The sequence below is a fragment of the Coptis chinensis genome, chromosome 8, assembly GCF_015680905.1.
Source record: "Coptis chinensis isolate HL-2020 chromosome 8, ASM1568090v1, whole genome shotgun sequence".
NCBI lineage: Eukaryota > Viridiplantae > Streptophyta > Magnoliopsida > Ranunculales > Ranunculaceae > Coptis > Coptis chinensis.
In genome coordinates this window covers 67,352,190-67,370,147 of record NC_141463.1, presented here as the reverse complement: position 1 = coordinate 67,370,147, position 17,958 = coordinate 67,352,190, and the positions used below count along the sequence as shown (strand labels likewise).

Below are 17,958 nucleotides of genomic sequence, written 5' to 3'. Positions count from 1 at the left end.
TCATTCAGGTAAAGTAGTTGATAATAACCAAGTGACTATGCCTAAAGATCACCCGCAAACTAAGAATAAAACCATATCAGTATTGTTATAAAAATTGAAGACCCTACAACTGTAGAAGTACCAGTTAAACCACAACTAAAAGGAAAAATCTTACAAGACCCCATAATAGAAATTGATGATCCTACACCTGTAGAGGTTCCAATATGGAAACCTAGTTGGAAAACGGCAAAAGATAAAGACAAGGTTAATTCTATTGTTGACCCTTATGCTAAGTATAAAGAAAAACCATTATTTCCCTATAGACTAGTTATGTCTAAAAAAGACAAGAATTTTGATGAGATTAGGGAAGTGTTTAAAAATCTAACTATAAACCTACCTTTTCCAAATGCTATAAAAAGTCTACCTGGACACACTAAGTTTCTAAAAGAGTTGTGCACCACGAAGAGGAAAACCAAAATACCCAAAAAAAAACGTTCTTAACTGAAAAATATCCCTTTTTATTTGAACAAAACGGAATTGTTAAGTACAAAGACCTTGAACGTCCTACTGTATAATGCACCTTAGGCAATAACTTCATAATAACTACACTGTTAGACTAGGGGCAAGTGTTAATTTACTCCTTTTTTATTTATATAAACAATTAGGTCTCCATTAACTTAAACCAACCAAAATGACTTTATAGTTAGCCGATCGTTCTATTAAGTATCCCAAAGGCGTAGTTGAAAACATTCTAGTTAAAGTTTAGGATTTTTACTATCCGGTTGATTTTGTTATTTTTGACACCGAAGTTACTCATGATTCTATTCCCATCATCTTAGGGCGTCCTTTCTTGGCAACTGCCAATGCCCAAATCAATTGTCGAGATGGATCAATGACTTTTTCCTTTGGAAATTTGTCTGTAGAGGTTAACATGTTTAGACTCTAGAAGGGACAACTAGGTTTGCCTGTAGAAGGAGAAGTGAAGTCTATTGAGAGTTTTGTATCTAACATTAGTACATCCAACACCTTAGTCCCCACCTTAGTAGATACCCCTCTTATGGAAGAAGAAAAAGATCATAATTTTGACTCCCTGAACATAACTGACATAAAGGAAAAAAATTCCACCATGCCTTTCGACCCTATGGGAGATGAAGTCAATCTCACAATGGACGAGATAGATGAATTTCTCAAAGATGCAGATGAATACCACATTAATTATATGGATGTGAACAACCTAGATAAGGATTTCGACTAGTTTCTAAGAACCTGTGATGATCCGCCCTCTCAAGAACTACATAAAGCACCACCCGACCATCATCCACCTGAGCTAATCCCTTATAAATACCAATCATTTACAACCACCAATATTCCCCTCCTTCCGCCTTTTCAATCAAAACCTGAGTTTGCACTTTACCTTTTTGTTTCTCCTATGCTTCATGACTTTCTAAACCCATCTAGTGAAGAAGTAATACATAAGGACAAGTCACCTGACACTTTCTCATTTTTTCTAACCCTTCCTTTTAACACTTATCTAGATTCAACGTATTTTCCACAACCATTCTTTTTCTCATGATCATTTACTTGGAGGCCCTTTTGTTGGAGGAAAAAGAAGAAGTTTCATGCTCGATTAGGTTCTAGGTCAATTAGATCTCACTCTCATTCCGCCACGCCACGTCACATCATAGAAAATCTTGGTGCTTAATTATGTTTGGGGGTGCATTTCATGTTAATTATTTATGAAAAGACATACAACTCTTTAGATTGTTAATATATGGTAAACTGCATGTTAATATATGTTTTATATAAAGTCTCGAGTATCTGACTATAAAAGACTCATAATATTCTTCAGTGTACTACATTCCAATCTTATATTATGGGAGTACACCATGAGTTTCATTTTTATTTCTTTTTCGTAATTTTGTTTTTCCCTAAATCAAACATATAATTAAAAATAAAAAAAATTAAAACATAAACATATATTAGTAAGTCTAGGGAATCTAACTTTAAAAGACCTAAGTTTTTGTACAATATCACCTTTCTGGAGTATAGGCCAAATAAAAATTTTCAAATTTAAAAAGTGTTTTCAAATTTTGTTTAGGGGTGGGGTATTTTGGTCCTTCATTTCAAAACTTTTTGCCACCCTTTTGCCTGTCATGTTTACTCCAGTAAAGTCTAGGTTAGTTAGTTAAGTAATTTAATTGTGTTATTGAATTATTTCATGAACCCCCTTCTCCCAAATTGTTTGGGGGTGGTATATTTAATTTTAGCACATGGTACGTTCACGTATTAAAATTGTATGTATAAATATTGAGATATAGAACCCATGGACCTTGTTGATTTAATTGGGATGCATAATGTAATTAGGTACCTTAATTTCATAAAATTTCTCTATTTTGTAGAATTTTGGAAGCTAATCCTATAAGAACCATGATATGCGTATGCTTGAATTGTGAACATATGATATTATTATTTACTTTATCTTAAAGTCTGCTTATGTCCCAAGCGCTATTTATTATTTCATGTTATCCCCATAATGGGAGGAACTCATATAGGAGTTGCATATGTTTTTATTTATTTATATTAGTATAGATTAACATTCTTTTTCAGGTGCTCCCATTTATAAGCACGTTTCTATGGTACTCTCTATCCTTTATTTTCATTCCATACTTTAGTGACAAAGCATGATTCTGTTTGGGGGTAGTATAGAAACACGTTGTAAATGTATAATCACATATTAGGTTGTATATTACGTATTAATTATTGTATAAAAAGTAGAAAAGTATACAAATCATAAAAATAGTTTATACTACGTACTTAGTGATAATGGTATTGTTCTCTTCTCCATGATGATATTAGTCTAGAAATCTCACACAGTACTTGAATTAGGATTTAATTTTTGGAACTTAGATTAATATGTAGGTAATAGTCATTGCATCTTTTCATGAACATCTTGCATGAACATTTATGGTTGTACTTGGCAGTATTTTTTTAAGACCTAGGTTAGAGTACTTAATACATATCCTGTGAGCATCTAGTCTAAAAGCCTCATAAGAGTGAAATATATGAGTGATGACACAAGGGAGAAGTCAAATCTGAGTATAGAAATCACACATCCACTTGCTTGATCACCATATCATATCCTAAGCAAGAATTTAGGCCCTCTTTGGATCGATATAGCCAGAAATTCTAACCTAAGTATATTTTTCGCTACTCACCCCACAGAGCCTTTTCATTAACCTTTTCATACCACAAATCCTTTACCCATCTTTAAAACCAATAAAAATAAAAATAAGCCTACCCATCTTGAATGAGTTTGAGAAATAGGATTAGTAAGGAAAATAAAGAGAAAAACCTGTGGAAAACCAAAATTAGTTAGTTGCTTCAGAAAAGAAAAATAAAAGAAGTTTACATCCAAAGAAAATAAAATAAAAACTCCAAAAAAAAATAGTATAAAAGGAGTCAAAAAGCCAAAACAAAAAGGTTAAGGATGGAAACTAAGTATAGAAGCAAAATAAGAACAAGGTTTTTTCTAGTTACATATTTTGAAGACCCTATTATCTCAGACTTGTTTATTTGAATATCCATTTTGTTTCTTTTAAACCATCAGCTCAGCCATGTATCACCTAATAAATACCTCTAGCTTAATTATGATTAATTTGGTGTGATAGTTAGTGGTAGATGTAATTGATCGACCTCAGCTCCTTTGGATTATCATTGAGATTGTGAGGAAATGCATTTCATAGCATAATTTATTGTATAGTTGTTTACCTTAAGATGATTTGATTATTATGCATGTATTAATTTAGGAGTTAGATTGATGATCCTTGTTTAAATGCTAGTGAGATGTATAGATATCTGAGATAAAATTAGGGGACAATTACTTTTATTATTTAGTCGTTGTAGTATAAATGAAGTTTGTGAGTATCTTCTCTCGAAAACTTTTACGAGGCTATAACTCGTCCACTAGGGAATTCCTAGTGGTTTAAGGCCTTATTGCATATGGTCAATGCAATTGCACTCTGCGAAACGAGATTAGTTAGGACCACATTTTTGGTCACTTATCTATTTTCATTTCTCATCTTTGCTTGAGGACAAACAAAATATTGTTTGGGGGTGGTGTGATAAGCACCCAAAAATGTAGTTTAAACCCCTTAATAGTACTATATTTAGGCCAATTATGTTTATAATAAATAATAGTTAGTAATGCTTACGTGTATTTCAGGTCTTGAAGTTGTTTATGTACTTAAAGACGCCATTTTGCATGGAAAATGAGTCAAGATGATTGCTAAAAAAAAGTTCTACGTTTAAAGCCCAATAATCAAGAAGAAAAAGTCTTTTCAAGCCCAGTCAAAGTCAATTCGGGTAGAAAAATGACAAAAAGTTAACAGAACTTTAACAGGCTGTTTCTTTGGAATCAGGCCTACTTTATGTCAAAACAACCGACTCGGAATAAGCTTTCCAATGGACCCGGCCTTGCCCTAATCAGAGTTGTAAAAGTGGACAAAAAGGGTATTGAAGTAATTTATAGCAGATGTGGCCTCTTTAGACTTAACCTAATGGACTTTGAGCTCACATTAGAGGCCCAAAGTCCGCCTTTTTGGCCCATGCACGAAAATGTAACCCTAATCCTCTCCTATATAAAGAGGGTTAAGGCTAAACTTATTTTTTCCTTTCTCTTTTTAGTCTCTAATTAGTTTAGTTTAGTTTATAATTAGAATTAGTTTATTCTTGTAACCTTCATTAGAACACATTATCAATAAAGCTTTTAGTTAATTTCAATTCTTGTCTCTACTTTAATGTCTTTCTTTTCTCTCATTAGTATAGAACATCCAATGAAACAAGGTTAAACCTCCATTAGAGGGGGTTTATGAAGCCATGTGAGGATGAGTAACTATTACACTACAAAAAGAACGACTTTACCCGACTGACTATAGCTGTCACGAAAGGTATTACCCGACAGACCAAAACTGCCGCAAGACCGTCGAAAAATGCTCGATCGGCATAGGCTTCCGACGGTTATTATTGGTCAAAATAGGCCGTCGGGGTTGATGATCTTTGCCGATGGACATTCCTGCTATTAAAACCGTCGGATATGCTGGCTGTCAAAAACCGTCAGATATTCCTACTGTTAAAAACCGTCGAATAGTCCTGCTATTATGAACCGTCGGTTAGACCAGCTATCACTAGTCGTCGGATATGTTAGATGCTACTGACCGTTGGGTATTTCGACAGTTGGCGAATGCTATTGGCCGTCAGGTTGTTTGCTACTAGACAGTTTTTATCCATCGGGTATTAGTTCTTTATCAAAAAAATATATATTTCTTATAATAATTGTTTCAAGTGTCCCAACATTACATTCTTTCCTGCACCAATTACATTCTTGCAAGTTCCCACTCATAAAGAAACAATGTGTTTCGGCAGTAAACTATTTCAACACAACGAGAGCAATGGTAAAGAACGCACTAAGAAACAGAGGAATTTGATGTTGAGGGAGATGAAACTGAACCAAATAATGGCTACCTACGTACCCAAGATCTATTCTCTAGGGATCAAGTTTCAACGTAGTTCCTTTATGAAAAATAGTTTGGTATTTATATAAGTAGAGTAGAGAGTCCTTGTAGCTCAAGTAATTGTGATAGACTATAACTCTCAACTGATAGTTATCTCTTTGATAAGAAATGAATCTGGACATAAATCAATGTACATTAGTGGCAAGCCATGTGGCTAAGGTTCAGCCTTAGACACATGAGTTAATGGGCCTGTACATTGATCCATGGTATTACAAATTAGGCTTTAGCCCTGTCGATTAAATGAATAAAATAGAGACCCCTACTAATGGACATTTGCCACGTAGGTGGGGGTCGAAACACCGCCCCCTCTTTGTCATGCGAACAAAGTTCACATGGCAAAGAAAAGAAGAAAAACTCAAGGAAAACTTGGAATAAGAAAAAAGTAAGCGGAATGTATAACAAAGTGTCGTGCGAAAGGAAATGATAGGAAAATTGATTGTCGAAAAAAAATCGTGAATTATTAGGAACGAAAAAAATGTCAAACTAACATATACGGAACGTAATTAAATAAAAGATGGCCGAAAAATGCACAGAAATATGACAGAAATAAAATTGCAAAATAAATTGATTGCCGAAAACTATACCGAACGCATCACGTAACAATACGAAAGTTGATTACGACGACGCGTGCCAGTGGATTAGCGATACTAGGAATAGACCGTTGAAATTAAACGTAGGGGTAGTTTAGTAATAATAGTAATAAAAGGAATTTAACTACGAATTGGATTCAAAGGTTTCATATTAGATAAGAATTTGGATTAGATAATAGTTTGGATTAAATAAGAATCCACCAGCAATGTAAAACTAGATCGAAGAAATACTATATAAGTGACAAAATAGTAGACGGAAAAAAAAACTAAGTAGAGAAAGATATACAAGGGTGAGGAAATCACGTTTCGAATCGGTGGTTTATGCATAGAAAACGAAAAGGAAAATGTTAGTAGAACAACCTGATCGATTGATATTGCGACAATTGTACTCTTTTCTATCTGTTAACACTTTTTGGGATATACCTCTTATGTTGCGGAAGATGAGTGGGATTAATATTTGAATGTACTTCACAAACCTTTACCTGCTGCTGCTTTCCGTATTAATTCCAGTGGCCAGTTTTTTTGAGGATATTCGGTCTCAGCTAGAGAATGACTTAATGAAAAATCTCGCAATGGAAAATATATATATATATATATATATATATATATATATATATATATATATATATATATATATATATATATATATATATATATATATATATATATATATTTTTTTTTTTTTTTTTTTTATGCAAATATTTTACTAAATTTCCTTTACCATGTTATAATTTTTTGTGAAGGTTACTGATGACGGTGAGGTGGATGCTATTAGGCCTTTACCTTGGCATTCAAATTATTCTCGCATGCAGCTAAGGAAAAACCAGACCCTTGCAAAGTTCCACAAACTCTTAAATCAAGCGAATGAAATTGGGAACATAACGAGACAAGAGGCTGTTAGCATGGTGATAATAATGATTAAATAAAGTATAGATTTTTAACTCTATATTTTGAAAATTACGAGTGTCTCTGTGTTTCCTTCTGATTTTCTTTTATTTAATCTCGTCTTCTTTGTCTTGTCTTTCTGGAGTCAGGGTGTTGAGGGAGAGGCCGCTAGGCTAGCTGAAGAGGAGAAGCAACGGAAAGAAGGAGGAAGACAGGCTGGCTGCTGAAGCTACACAGAAGATGAAGAAGGTAAAGGAGAAAGAGAAGAAGCTCTTGCATAAGGAGCGAAGCCGTTTGCGAACACTCTCAACTCCTCTTGTAGTAAAACACCTACTTAATCTAACATAAGATGATGTCGAGAGTTTGTTTATGTCTCTTGACATGGATCGGTTTGAATAGTCTGTGTGATGAGGTTGAGCGCAAAGAAGGGACAGGAAGGGCCGAACTTCTCAAGCATGCTTTTGGAGGCAATATTGACTCCAATGGGAACACGACAGAAGAAAATAGCCACACGAGTAAGACTGACGCTGCTGATGCTAATGGAAGTGGCCCTAGTTTGCAGACCAAGCCAGAAAATCCATTTTCCAGTGATGAGAAGAAAGATAAACTTTGGAAAGAAATCGAGATGTTGAGAAAAGGCATGTTGGAGTATACTGAACCTGTGGCAAGGAATTGTTTGGGTTTGATTGGTTTTAGTTAATATAATTGTTGACTTGTTGACTTTGGTAGGAAGAACTGAGCTGACAAAAAGTTTTTATTTATTTATTATTATTATTATTTTTTTTGCGCCGCAGGTAGAAATGATTGTATTAGACAGGTGAAAGATAATTGAGAATAGACCGCGAAGAAAAGATTTGCTCCGCAAGATCTCAATGTCTTGGAAAAAATAAAGAAGATGAAGATAATTTTCAATTCGCTCAGAAATTTGAAGTAATGCAAATTTTCGCCGCACGGAGAAACGGCGGTTTTACGAGTAAAATATATTCACAAAGAGTCGATGGAGAAAAGTTTCGTGCAGAAAGGTGTCAAGTAATGCCGAAGAAGAATTAAAGAAGCTGACAGAAGTTTCGTTGAGAAAGAGCGGCGCAATACCTTAGAAAATAAAAATAATAATGAAACTGTCGAAAATTTTCGCTCGGCAAGGTTCCGTAGAAAGATCGGCACAATGCCTTAGAAAAAATAATGAAGCTGACTAAAATTATTGCTAAGAAAATTTATCGTAGAAAGATCGGTACAATGCCTTAGAAAAAATAATGAAGTTGACGTAAATTTTTGCTCGGAAAATTTCTCGGAGAAAGATCGGCACAATGTTTAAAAAATAATGAAGTCGGAAGATAGTTAACCGAAAGCACTAGCGAAGCAAATGCAGATTTCGAAGAAGAAAATGAAGATTTAATAAAGCGGCCGTAAAGCAATTGACAGAGACGTTAACAGACACGGGAGATCAACTAGAACGTAAAAAGATGAATTACAAATATTTGTACGAGTTGCATAAGCGAAAAATTGGTAAGGAACCATTGGATTTTCCCAAACCAATTATTATGTGATTGTGTGAATGTAATACCATAAAGCCAAAAATTCTTTTGATGAAAATAAAAATAAAGTATGTGTTGGTAAGTGAATATCGTTGTGATGTCAGATAACATACCTGCGGAAAATTGACAATATTGTTGTTTTATGTAGTTGAAATGAAATAAAACGATACGCCCCCATGTAAAGCAAAACGCCCCCAATGCTGACTTAACTTGGCAAAAGTAGACTAAGCAAGCGTAAAAACGTTCAAACTTAGACTGACAAAAAGAAGCGCGGTGACTTAGTCGGATATTGTCGTAGTGATAGTAACGGATTAAGCGAGCGAAAAAGCGTTCAAACTTAGACTGACGAAGCTAAACGTGGTAACTTCATCAGATTTTGTCGTAGCGATAGTAACGGATGAAGTGAGAGTAAAAAACGTTCAAACTTAGACTGACGAAGTTAAACGTGGTAACTCCGACAAATTTTGTCGTAGCGATAGTAACGAACTAAGCGAGCGTAAAAGCAATCAAACTTAGACTGACGAAATTAAAAGTGGTAACTTCGTCAGATTTTATCGTAGTGATAGTAATGGCTAAGCGAGCGTAAAAAGCGTTCAAACTTAGACTGACAAAACTAAATGTGGTAACTTCGTCAGATTTTTTCGTAATGATAGTAATGAACTAAGCGAGCGTAAAAGCGTTCAAACTTAGACTGACAAAGCTAAATGTGGTAACTTCGTCAGATTTTTTCGTAATTATAGTAATGAACTAAGCATGTGTAAAAGCGTTCAAACTTAGACTGATGAAAAGATGACTACAAAAGTGATGTGTCTTGACCCTTCACTTCAAACGATGGCGGAGAGACAAGCCAATGAATCTGCATGAGGTATGTCATTTCGGGGTCTTTGAGTGATAAAGATGTTATCAAATTGCCGAGCAAGACTATGTATCAAACTAAGATAAGCCGCCATACGCTCATCTCTTGCTTCAAAAGACCCACCAAACTAATTGGCAACAAGGCGAGAATCCGTGCATAACTGGAGCTTTCGCGCCCCCAGTGTCAAAGTTGTTCTCAAGGCACAAATGGCAGCCTCATACTCGGCTTCGTTATTTGAAGCGGCGAAGCCAAGTCGCATAGATTTCCGAATCTTTTCTCCGTCGGGTTTAACAAAAACACATCCAATTCCAGACCCAGATTTACTATGGGTGCCATCTGAGTAACAATCCATAGGTCAATGGGATTAGGAATTGCGTTTTCATGTTGGTCTTCGTCGCCCCCAGTTAGTGGCGGCAGAATGTCTTCCATAGATTCTTCCTGGCGCAAAAAATCGTCAATAGGAGAATCATCAATCGGAAAATCAGTTATCAAAGAAACCAGAGTATGTCCTTTTTCAGTAGTACGACTTTCAAAGACAATGCTATATGCATTAAGATAACTTTCCCATTCGGCTAATCTACTTGATTCTGATAAAAAAGACGGGTCTACTATCATCAATAAAAAGAACATCACTAACAGCTTGAGTTGTAGCTACCAGGTATATGCCACTAGATTGACCCATTGAAGGACTTTGTCAATATAGGAGGACTGACCAAGTATTTCTTCAGTTGTTGCAATGCCATCTCACAATCAATGTTCCAAGTTGTCGCCCTCTTTAAAGTCTAGAAGAAGGGATGACAACGATCAGAATATTTAGAAATAAATCTATGAAGAGCGGCAAGCCGATTAATAAGTCGTTGAATTTCCTTCTTATTTTTTGGTGATGGCATATCAATAACGGCGCGTATCTGATCAGGATTAGCCTCAATACCTCTACGAGTCATGAGGTATCCCAGAAATTTATCTGGAAGAGTGGCAAAAAGAACATTAGGCGGGATTGAGTCTCATGTCATACTTGTTAAGCCTATCAAAAACAAGTTGAAGATCGGAAAGATGATCACCAGTATCCTTCGATTTAACGACTATATCATCGATATAATCCTCCATTATTTTTCCCAGCAGATCGGAAAAAATTGTATTGGAGAGTGAAATCCATTTCATCCAGAAGATTTAAACAAACAGACGCCCTCGGTTGAGCCTATGTGGAAGATGACACCTGCCATTACCTCTTACAAGAGTTAGAGATTTTAGGCGGTACACACTTTCGGGTCCTACTGGAGATTGTCTTTTTCTTTACATGTAACCAGCCTATCTAGGTCGGTAGTTTGTCTGGGATTGTGGTCTTCCCTCTAGTTGCTTCTGTGACACCTTCCTTCCTTATCGGATCAGACCTGTCTAGGATGACAATTTTCCTCAGGTCAACGAGGTCGGCCTTCCCTGTCAGGTCAGTCTCGTTTGGGATATTGGTATTCCTTATATTTTCTTCGGTGACACCTTCTTTCCCTATCTGGTCGGACCTGTCTGGGATGACAATTTTTCTCAAATCTGCGAGGTTGGCCTTCCCTGTCAGGTCGGTCCAGTCTAAGATGAAGGTTTTCCTTATACTTTCTTCCATGACGCATTCTTTCCCTGCCTGGTCGGACCTGTCTAGGATGGCGATTTTCTGCAAATCTACGAGGTTGGCCTTCCCTGTCAAGTCGGTCTAGTCTGGGATGAAGTTTTTCCTTATACTTTCTTCCGTGACGCCTTTTTTCCCTGTCTGGACGGACCTGTCTAAGATGGCGATTTTCCGCAAATCTGCGAGGTCGGCCTTCCCTGTCAGGCCGGTCCAGTCTGGGATGAAGGTTTTCCTTATACTTTCTTCCATGACGCCTTTTTTCCCTGTCTGGACGGACCTGTCTAGGATGGCGATTTTCCGCAAATCTGCGAGGTTGGCCTTCCCTGTCAGGTCGGTCCAATCTGGGATGAAGTTTTTCCTTATACTTTTTTCCGCGATGCCTTCTTTCGGAGGCATTTGTACCGCCGTTTGCGGTAGCGGCGGCGGCGGTGCTACTACTTTCCGGAACCTAGTAACAAAAGTACGTAACTTTTCGTTACGTTGTTGCTTGATGTTCAAAAGTGAGTCAACGTCCTTTGGCATCTTGCAATTGTGGCGGAAATGATTAACAAACTGATTTTCTAGTTCATTGTATTGGTGAATTGATCTTGAAGGGAACTCACTAAACCAGCGTAATGCTTCTCCCTTTAGAGTTGATGGAAAGAGCTTACACATGAGCGGATCATCTCCACCCCATAACACCAACTTATTTTTGAATGATAGAACATGCAAGCCAGGATCTCCTTCCGACTCATCATAAAGTTCAAAATTGGGTTGTTTGAAGTCGGGATGGTGGTAAGCTTCCTGAATGTCGAGCGAAAACTTATCAAGTATGCCATCATTGACTGTCAAGTTTTTCATTCTTACATCCCTTGGCTCTCTATCGTTAAGTTCTTTTGCAATCAACTCTTTCAACTGTTGTTCTGTTAGAGTTAAAGTATTGGCTCGAACAACTGGACGCCCCCCGATCGTGCCCATGTGGAGAAGGATACCTTCCATTATCTCTTATTGGAGTTAGAGATCTTTGGCGATACGCACGATTAGCTCCGACCGGTGATTGTCTTTGTCTATCTTTGTAACTAGCCTGTCTAGGCCGGTAGTCACCCTTGGCCGGGTGGTCGGTATAATTATACCACTTCTCCATGTTTTGTTGCTCTTGTCTGGGATGCCCGCCTTCCAAGTCATGTCGGATATATCTCGGATGGCGGTCTTCCCTGCAATTGCTTCTCAGAGGTAAATCTTCCCTTTGAGATCGGACATGTCTAGGGTAGTAGTTATCCCTGCCAATCCGATTCTCCCCATAAGTACGGGTAATAGGGTCATTACTCTTAAAGCGTGCACTAGTTGATTGTGTTTGAGAAATAACATGTTGCTGAGGACGATGAAGTGGTTCTTCAAGACGGTCCCATACACTGGAATGGCATGCGTCCCTTCGTGGTCGCCTTGATGTTGTTGAATTTGCAGCATCGTCCATCGGCTTTTGCCTCTTTGCCAGCTTCCTTCTTAAGTTCCTATTTAAATTGTTGACTCGTCGTAACTCACGCTCAACCGTATTAGGGGTGAATTGGCTGTTACTATCACCTTTTCCGTTAGTTGGTGTGAGCGTAATGTCCACGTCCATATCCATGTCAACTGAAGGATCGACATGGACAGACGGCGGACCGCATGGAGGATTACTGACTTGTCGGTTTTCTTGTTGCAGGACTGTTAGGGTTGGTGCCGGCGGTTGTACTACTTTCTGCGGTGGCGGTGGCGGTTGCGCTGCTACAATTGGATGTTGTGAATTGATCCTACCACTATGAGCAACTTGATTGTTCAATAGTTCTTGCATTGGCCGATTTGAATTTCGAGGGTTGTGAGTATTATTAGCAGGAGGAATATATCGACTATTTGGTCTGCTTCTTGTGCTTACCATCTTGATTGTTTCACATGATAATGAATTCTAAATTCCCCACAGACGACGGCAATTATGTTTCGGCAGTAAACTGCTTCAACACAACGAGAGCAATGGTAAATAACGTACTAAGAAACAGAGAAATTTGATGTTGAGGGAGATGAAACTGAACCAAATAATGGCTGCCTACGTACCCAAGATCTATTCTTTAGGGATCAAGTTTCAACGTAGTTTCTTTATGAAAAATAGTTTGGTATTTATATAAGTAGAGTAGAGAGTCCTTGTAGCTCAAGTAATTGTGATAGACTATAACTCTTAACTGATAGTTATCTCTTTGATAAGAAATGAATCTGGACATAAATCAATGTACATTAGTGGCAAGCCATGTGGCTAAGGTTCAGCCTTAGACACATGAGTTAATGAGCCTGTACATTGATCCATGGTATTACAAATTGGGCTTTAGCCCTGTCGATTAAATGAATAAAATAGAGACCCCTACTAATGGACGTTTGCCACGTAGGTGGGGATCAAAACAGTATTCATAAAAAAAAAAATAGGAATAAGACATGTCGTTCACTAGGTATGCATATTACTTCCTCTAGAAACCAAAAATCAGCACCACACCATCTGTCTAGCAACCAGTCCTAGTAATCTCTAGTACCCTAGCAATGACTAAGCACCAATTGTTTAATTAGCAACCTGTTGAAATTCAAAATTAGGACTGGTCAGCTCTAAAGCACATAGTAACGCCACAATTGAATGTCTAACCAGCTTGCATCTCTGACATGGGCCACTAGATCACTTGACTATCACAAGATTACTAGTAACGTCTCCTGGGAGAGGTATTTGATATGCCTTTAATAGAAATCTACCTACCGATCATGGAGGGAAACATAATTTCTTATGCCTTTCCTATTGAGCCTTACCTAATATGCCATTTCTCCAATCCGGCTGGCAAAGCTCAATCTTCAACACATGACCCACTGATAATGTACTATAAAACGACTGATCCAATGACTGATTCTCATTGGAAAATGGAGTTGAATTAAGAATATGCATGCTACCACTACAAAGCATCACTAGCAGTTTCTTAGGAAACATCCATCCACACAGAAGCTTAACACTAGAGAGAATACATAATACTTTCGCGAACTGAAAAAGGAAATATAAGGACATTTTTCTAAACAAGGACCCAACATGTGCAGATTAGAGATTATTTAAGCTCCGAAAACACACTTTCGACTCCAGAAGAGAAATCTCAGAACGAAGGTGATCACTTTCTCTCTCCAATGATTTTATTCTTCTAGATTCATTATTTAGCCGCTCTATGAGCAGCTTTATTTCATCAAGCTGCCGCCCAATAACTTCTTTTTGTTCACATAATTTATTCTCCGGCTCTTTAGTGTAGTATTCCTTCTTAGCAAGAGAATCTTCCGACCCCTGTATTCTCCAGTATATGGTCCAAATATAGATATTTAGTAATCACCCAAAAAGGGAAAAACAAATAGAAGGATATCGGAGTTATTTGACCTACATGAAAGTCTCATTCCTCGTTTCAGCCTCCAGTTCCACTTTTCCCTATGCCTTGCAAGAACTAGCATCCTTTCAGCTTATCACTTTCTTCACTAGCAGAAGAAAGTTGTAATCTATAAGTAAAAACCATTAAACAATGAAAGGAGCGATCATAACTGAAATAAGAAAATTACCTATTAGATCAAGAGGGGGAAATATATATGTTAGGGCCTCGTGCTAATAACGCATAAAAAGGTAAATCTGTTAGGCAGTCTTCAGGCAGCACTGGGCCATTTTAACTTTGCATTGATGTCATTATATAAACTCTTTTACAATCAGAATTCTTTTCTTGCAAAAACTTGGGATGTTCAGTGAATAGTTTTAACAAGCAAAATTAGGAGTCTTTGGCTACAGATGTATACCAATAAAAAGAAGTATGTAACGTCAAGTACTTTTACACATAACAATAAGCTACCTTCTCCATCTACATGGATACTTCCACCCTCAAGAATGAGAGACTGTGGAAATCTAGGAAGCTTCTCGATATCCAGAATCTAACATGAAAAAAGAAATCAAGGTTTCAAATCTTCAATGGAGTGCTGGAAAAAAATATTACAACTTGGCAAGGGAGAATAAACTAATATTACCAGGAGTACCAGCTACCAATATGAAATCAATACACATAAATTTTATTGCAAACCTTGCTTGTGACAAGAAGATCAAGACTCCACTCTCCGTAACATCTATCGTCACCACCTACGCCACACAGAGAAACATTTGTGAGAAAATGGCTACGAATACATAACATCTTCAAAACCAACTTCTCGGTTTACTACACACACAAAAGAGGTATATATTTGTCCACACAAGAACATACTGCAACATGTCTAAACAGATGGAATGTTTGCAAAGTAAAGAGTCTTACCACCCCAGATATTAAAGTTTCAATCTATTCCTGCAACCTTATGCTCTGGGTCTCCTAAACTTGGTGCCTTGTCATGTACAACAAAATGTCCACCAAATAAAGTCACAATGTCCATGCTACTTACATATAGATAGAAAAAACAAAAACCTGGAAAAAAAATGTGGCAGATTCAAAGAAAGAAATATTTAGTCATTGAAGTGAAAATATTACCTGAAATTCAGTATTATTCATATCCTCAATGGCCTTAGCAGCCAAATCTTTAGTCCTAAAGGTAACAAACCCATAACCCTTATTCTCTCGCAAGTCTTTGCCTTTCATCATCCTTACCTGCAATAGCAAAAATGTCAATCTTAAATATTTAGGTGTAATGAAGAGAGGTAAAACCACCATAAAAACCATAAACATCAAGGTTGTCTCCATCAAGGTCCACCTGCTCTTCAGGTTCAACTGTATTCTCTGTTTCAGCAGGCCTTTCAGGTTCAACTTCCTTCCTACTCCTGGTTACTCTTGCCATCTTCTGAGTCTAAGATGGTAAGCTTGCAAAGCAACTGTGAAGGAAGCACATATGTCAGAAGCATTTGAAGGAAGAAAATACAAACAAGGAAAGTTGGAAATAAATTGGAGGCCAAAAAGGAACTGCATAAATTAGAATCTTGATAGAATATGTGCCATGAGATAAGGCTCCAAGGAGTTTCAATATGAAAGATTTTCATCAAAGGGAAGATAAAGTAGTAGCAATACTAGTAGAGATAGGCAAGAGAAAATACTGAATGATAATCAATAGGATGATATCATGTGCAAAATGAAGAAATGAACTTCTCGAAATTCAAATATCAGGATGCTGCCCAGTTTAAGTTCTATACAATCAAATTTCAAAAATGCATCCACCATAAGGGAAAAGAACATAGGCAGCACATATGAAAAAGAATTTGATACCAATAATTAAGTAGAGACATAAGATGATTATTCTAAAATCTCTAAACAGTCCAAGTTGTCCAACAAAATAATACCAAAAACTGAACCGAAAGGTAATTCAGAGCCAATGATATTAAAGAATGAGCTAACGCTGCACCAGAAAGGAGAATTAATACAACAGTCAACCCATATGTCATCTAAACCCACCAAAACAAGTTTTATACCAAAGTAATGAATACATCAATGGGAAGTGAGATCTAAAAGCCGAAGACTCTAGAACAATATTGGAGGTAATTACATAGTAAACTAACTAACAATTGACAAAATATAGTGACAACGATATTCAGAAGGTCCACTCCTTACTGGCAATGAAAATAATCAGCACAACAGCCACAAAAAAACAAGCACCCTATTTTTGAGGTTGACTCAAAGCTAACTTAAGAGAATGGGTACAAATTAACAGTCAAACTTATCTTATGTTGGTCTACCTTTATATTTCCTTCTAGAAGTAACCTCATTGTTTCCGAAGCCTCTTCATTCGTCTGAAAACAAAAAAAAACAATTAACAACCAAAGTAAGACACATACTTTTAGAGAAATTAAAACATACAAGAAATTAAATCGCAAACCACCTGATTACTACTAAGAACAACGCCTTGAATCATTGGAGGGAGTTGCCTTAACTGATCAACCATCAAAGCTAAAAGTGGACTCACAACCAAAGTTATTCCCTCCAAAACAAGAGCCGATAACTGATAACATAATGACTTCCCAGCACCAGTAGGATGGTCAAATGTTCTAAAGCATGAAACTAGTTTAGCAGCTTCCTTGCCTCTTTACTGATTGTGATAGCATTTGCAGAAAATTTTGCTAAAATAAAGTATCAAGCTGCGTATATAGAAAGTAATATGAACAAAAGGAAATACAAAAAAAAAAATTAAGTAAATACCGTGTTACAGCACCAGATCATCTGCTTCACTCCCAAAGTGAATGCAAGCAAGGCAGGCTCACGAGTTTGTCCATCCTTCGAGAATCCAACTTCAAAACCACTAGTATCTGAGTTAATGATCAAGGCTGAGCAATCAGCTTGAGAGTTTCCAGCGATCATGCTCTGGATAAAGTCACAATGTCCAGGAGCATCAATGACAGTGCAGTAGTACTTCATTGTCTCGAACTTCCACAAGGCAATGTAATAGCACCAGCAGCCATAAAAACAATATAAGGATGGAGTAAAAGATGAGTTTCTCGCCATGAATAGAAACAAGTAGAAATCGTAGAAGTAAGAAAAAAATTACTTACATCTATAATAGCACCAGCATCTTCAGTTAACGTAGGTGAATCCAACAAAACAAAACATCTGCCATCCTTTTCCCTCCTCCTTTATCTGGGCTTGGGACCAGCAATGCAAACTTATCATAAGTTTGCACAGGCAGAGTTACAAAGGGGGTTGGTAGAACATAACTCATTTATTGCTTTCCTAAGAACCATATTACATAGTGATAAAAAAAATATACATCACAACCATGAAACCCAAAAGGAAATAGCAAAAAGCCAGTAGTTTACTTAGTACTTGGCACTGGTAAAAGCCAATAAAAATATTTAAATACATGAGCAATGTTTCAAGAAGGTGACCCAATGATTACAACATTAGCAGTTCTTTGGGCCAGATAACACTCCCTTGAGCGACCTCGCCAAGCTTTG

The 17,958-nt window shown here is 37.0% G+C and overlaps 1 protein-coding gene across 10 annotated transcripts; it reads right to left on the bottom strand.

Annotated features, from left to right (window-relative positions):
• Window positions 1-13,905: 13,905 nt before the first annotated feature.
• Window positions 13,906-16,625, bottom strand: LOC147482569 (heterogeneous nuclear ribonucleoprotein Q-like). 10 transcript variants are annotated; one of them, XM_086577079.1, is made up of 8 exons: window positions 16,354-16,625; window positions 15,774-15,891; window positions 15,554-15,670; window positions 15,344-15,410; window positions 15,119-15,174; window positions 14,894-14,972; window positions 14,441-14,531; window positions 13,906-14,346 (listed from the first exon to the last, which is right to left on the bottom strand). In XM_086577079.1, exons 2-4 carry the CDS (start codon window positions 15,855-15,857, stop codon window positions 15,363-15,365), a joined length of 249 nt encoding a protein of 82 aa, XP_086433205.1. In that variant the 5' UTR covers window positions 15,858-15,891; window positions 16,354-16,625; the 3' UTR covers window positions 13,906-14,346; window positions 14,441-14,531; window positions 14,894-14,972; window positions 15,119-15,174; window positions 15,344-15,362. The 10 variants fall into 10 exon arrangements, with proteins under 10 accessions (XP_086433205.1, XP_086433206.1, XP_086433210.1 ...); XM_086577080.1 differs by lacking the exon at window positions 16,354-16,625 and adding an exon at window positions 16,111-16,256; XM_086577084.1 differs by lacking the exon at window positions 16,354-16,625 and adding an exon at window positions 14,613-14,655 and having other exon boundaries at window positions 15,774-16,210.
• Window positions 16,626-17,958: the final 1,333 nt, after the last annotated feature.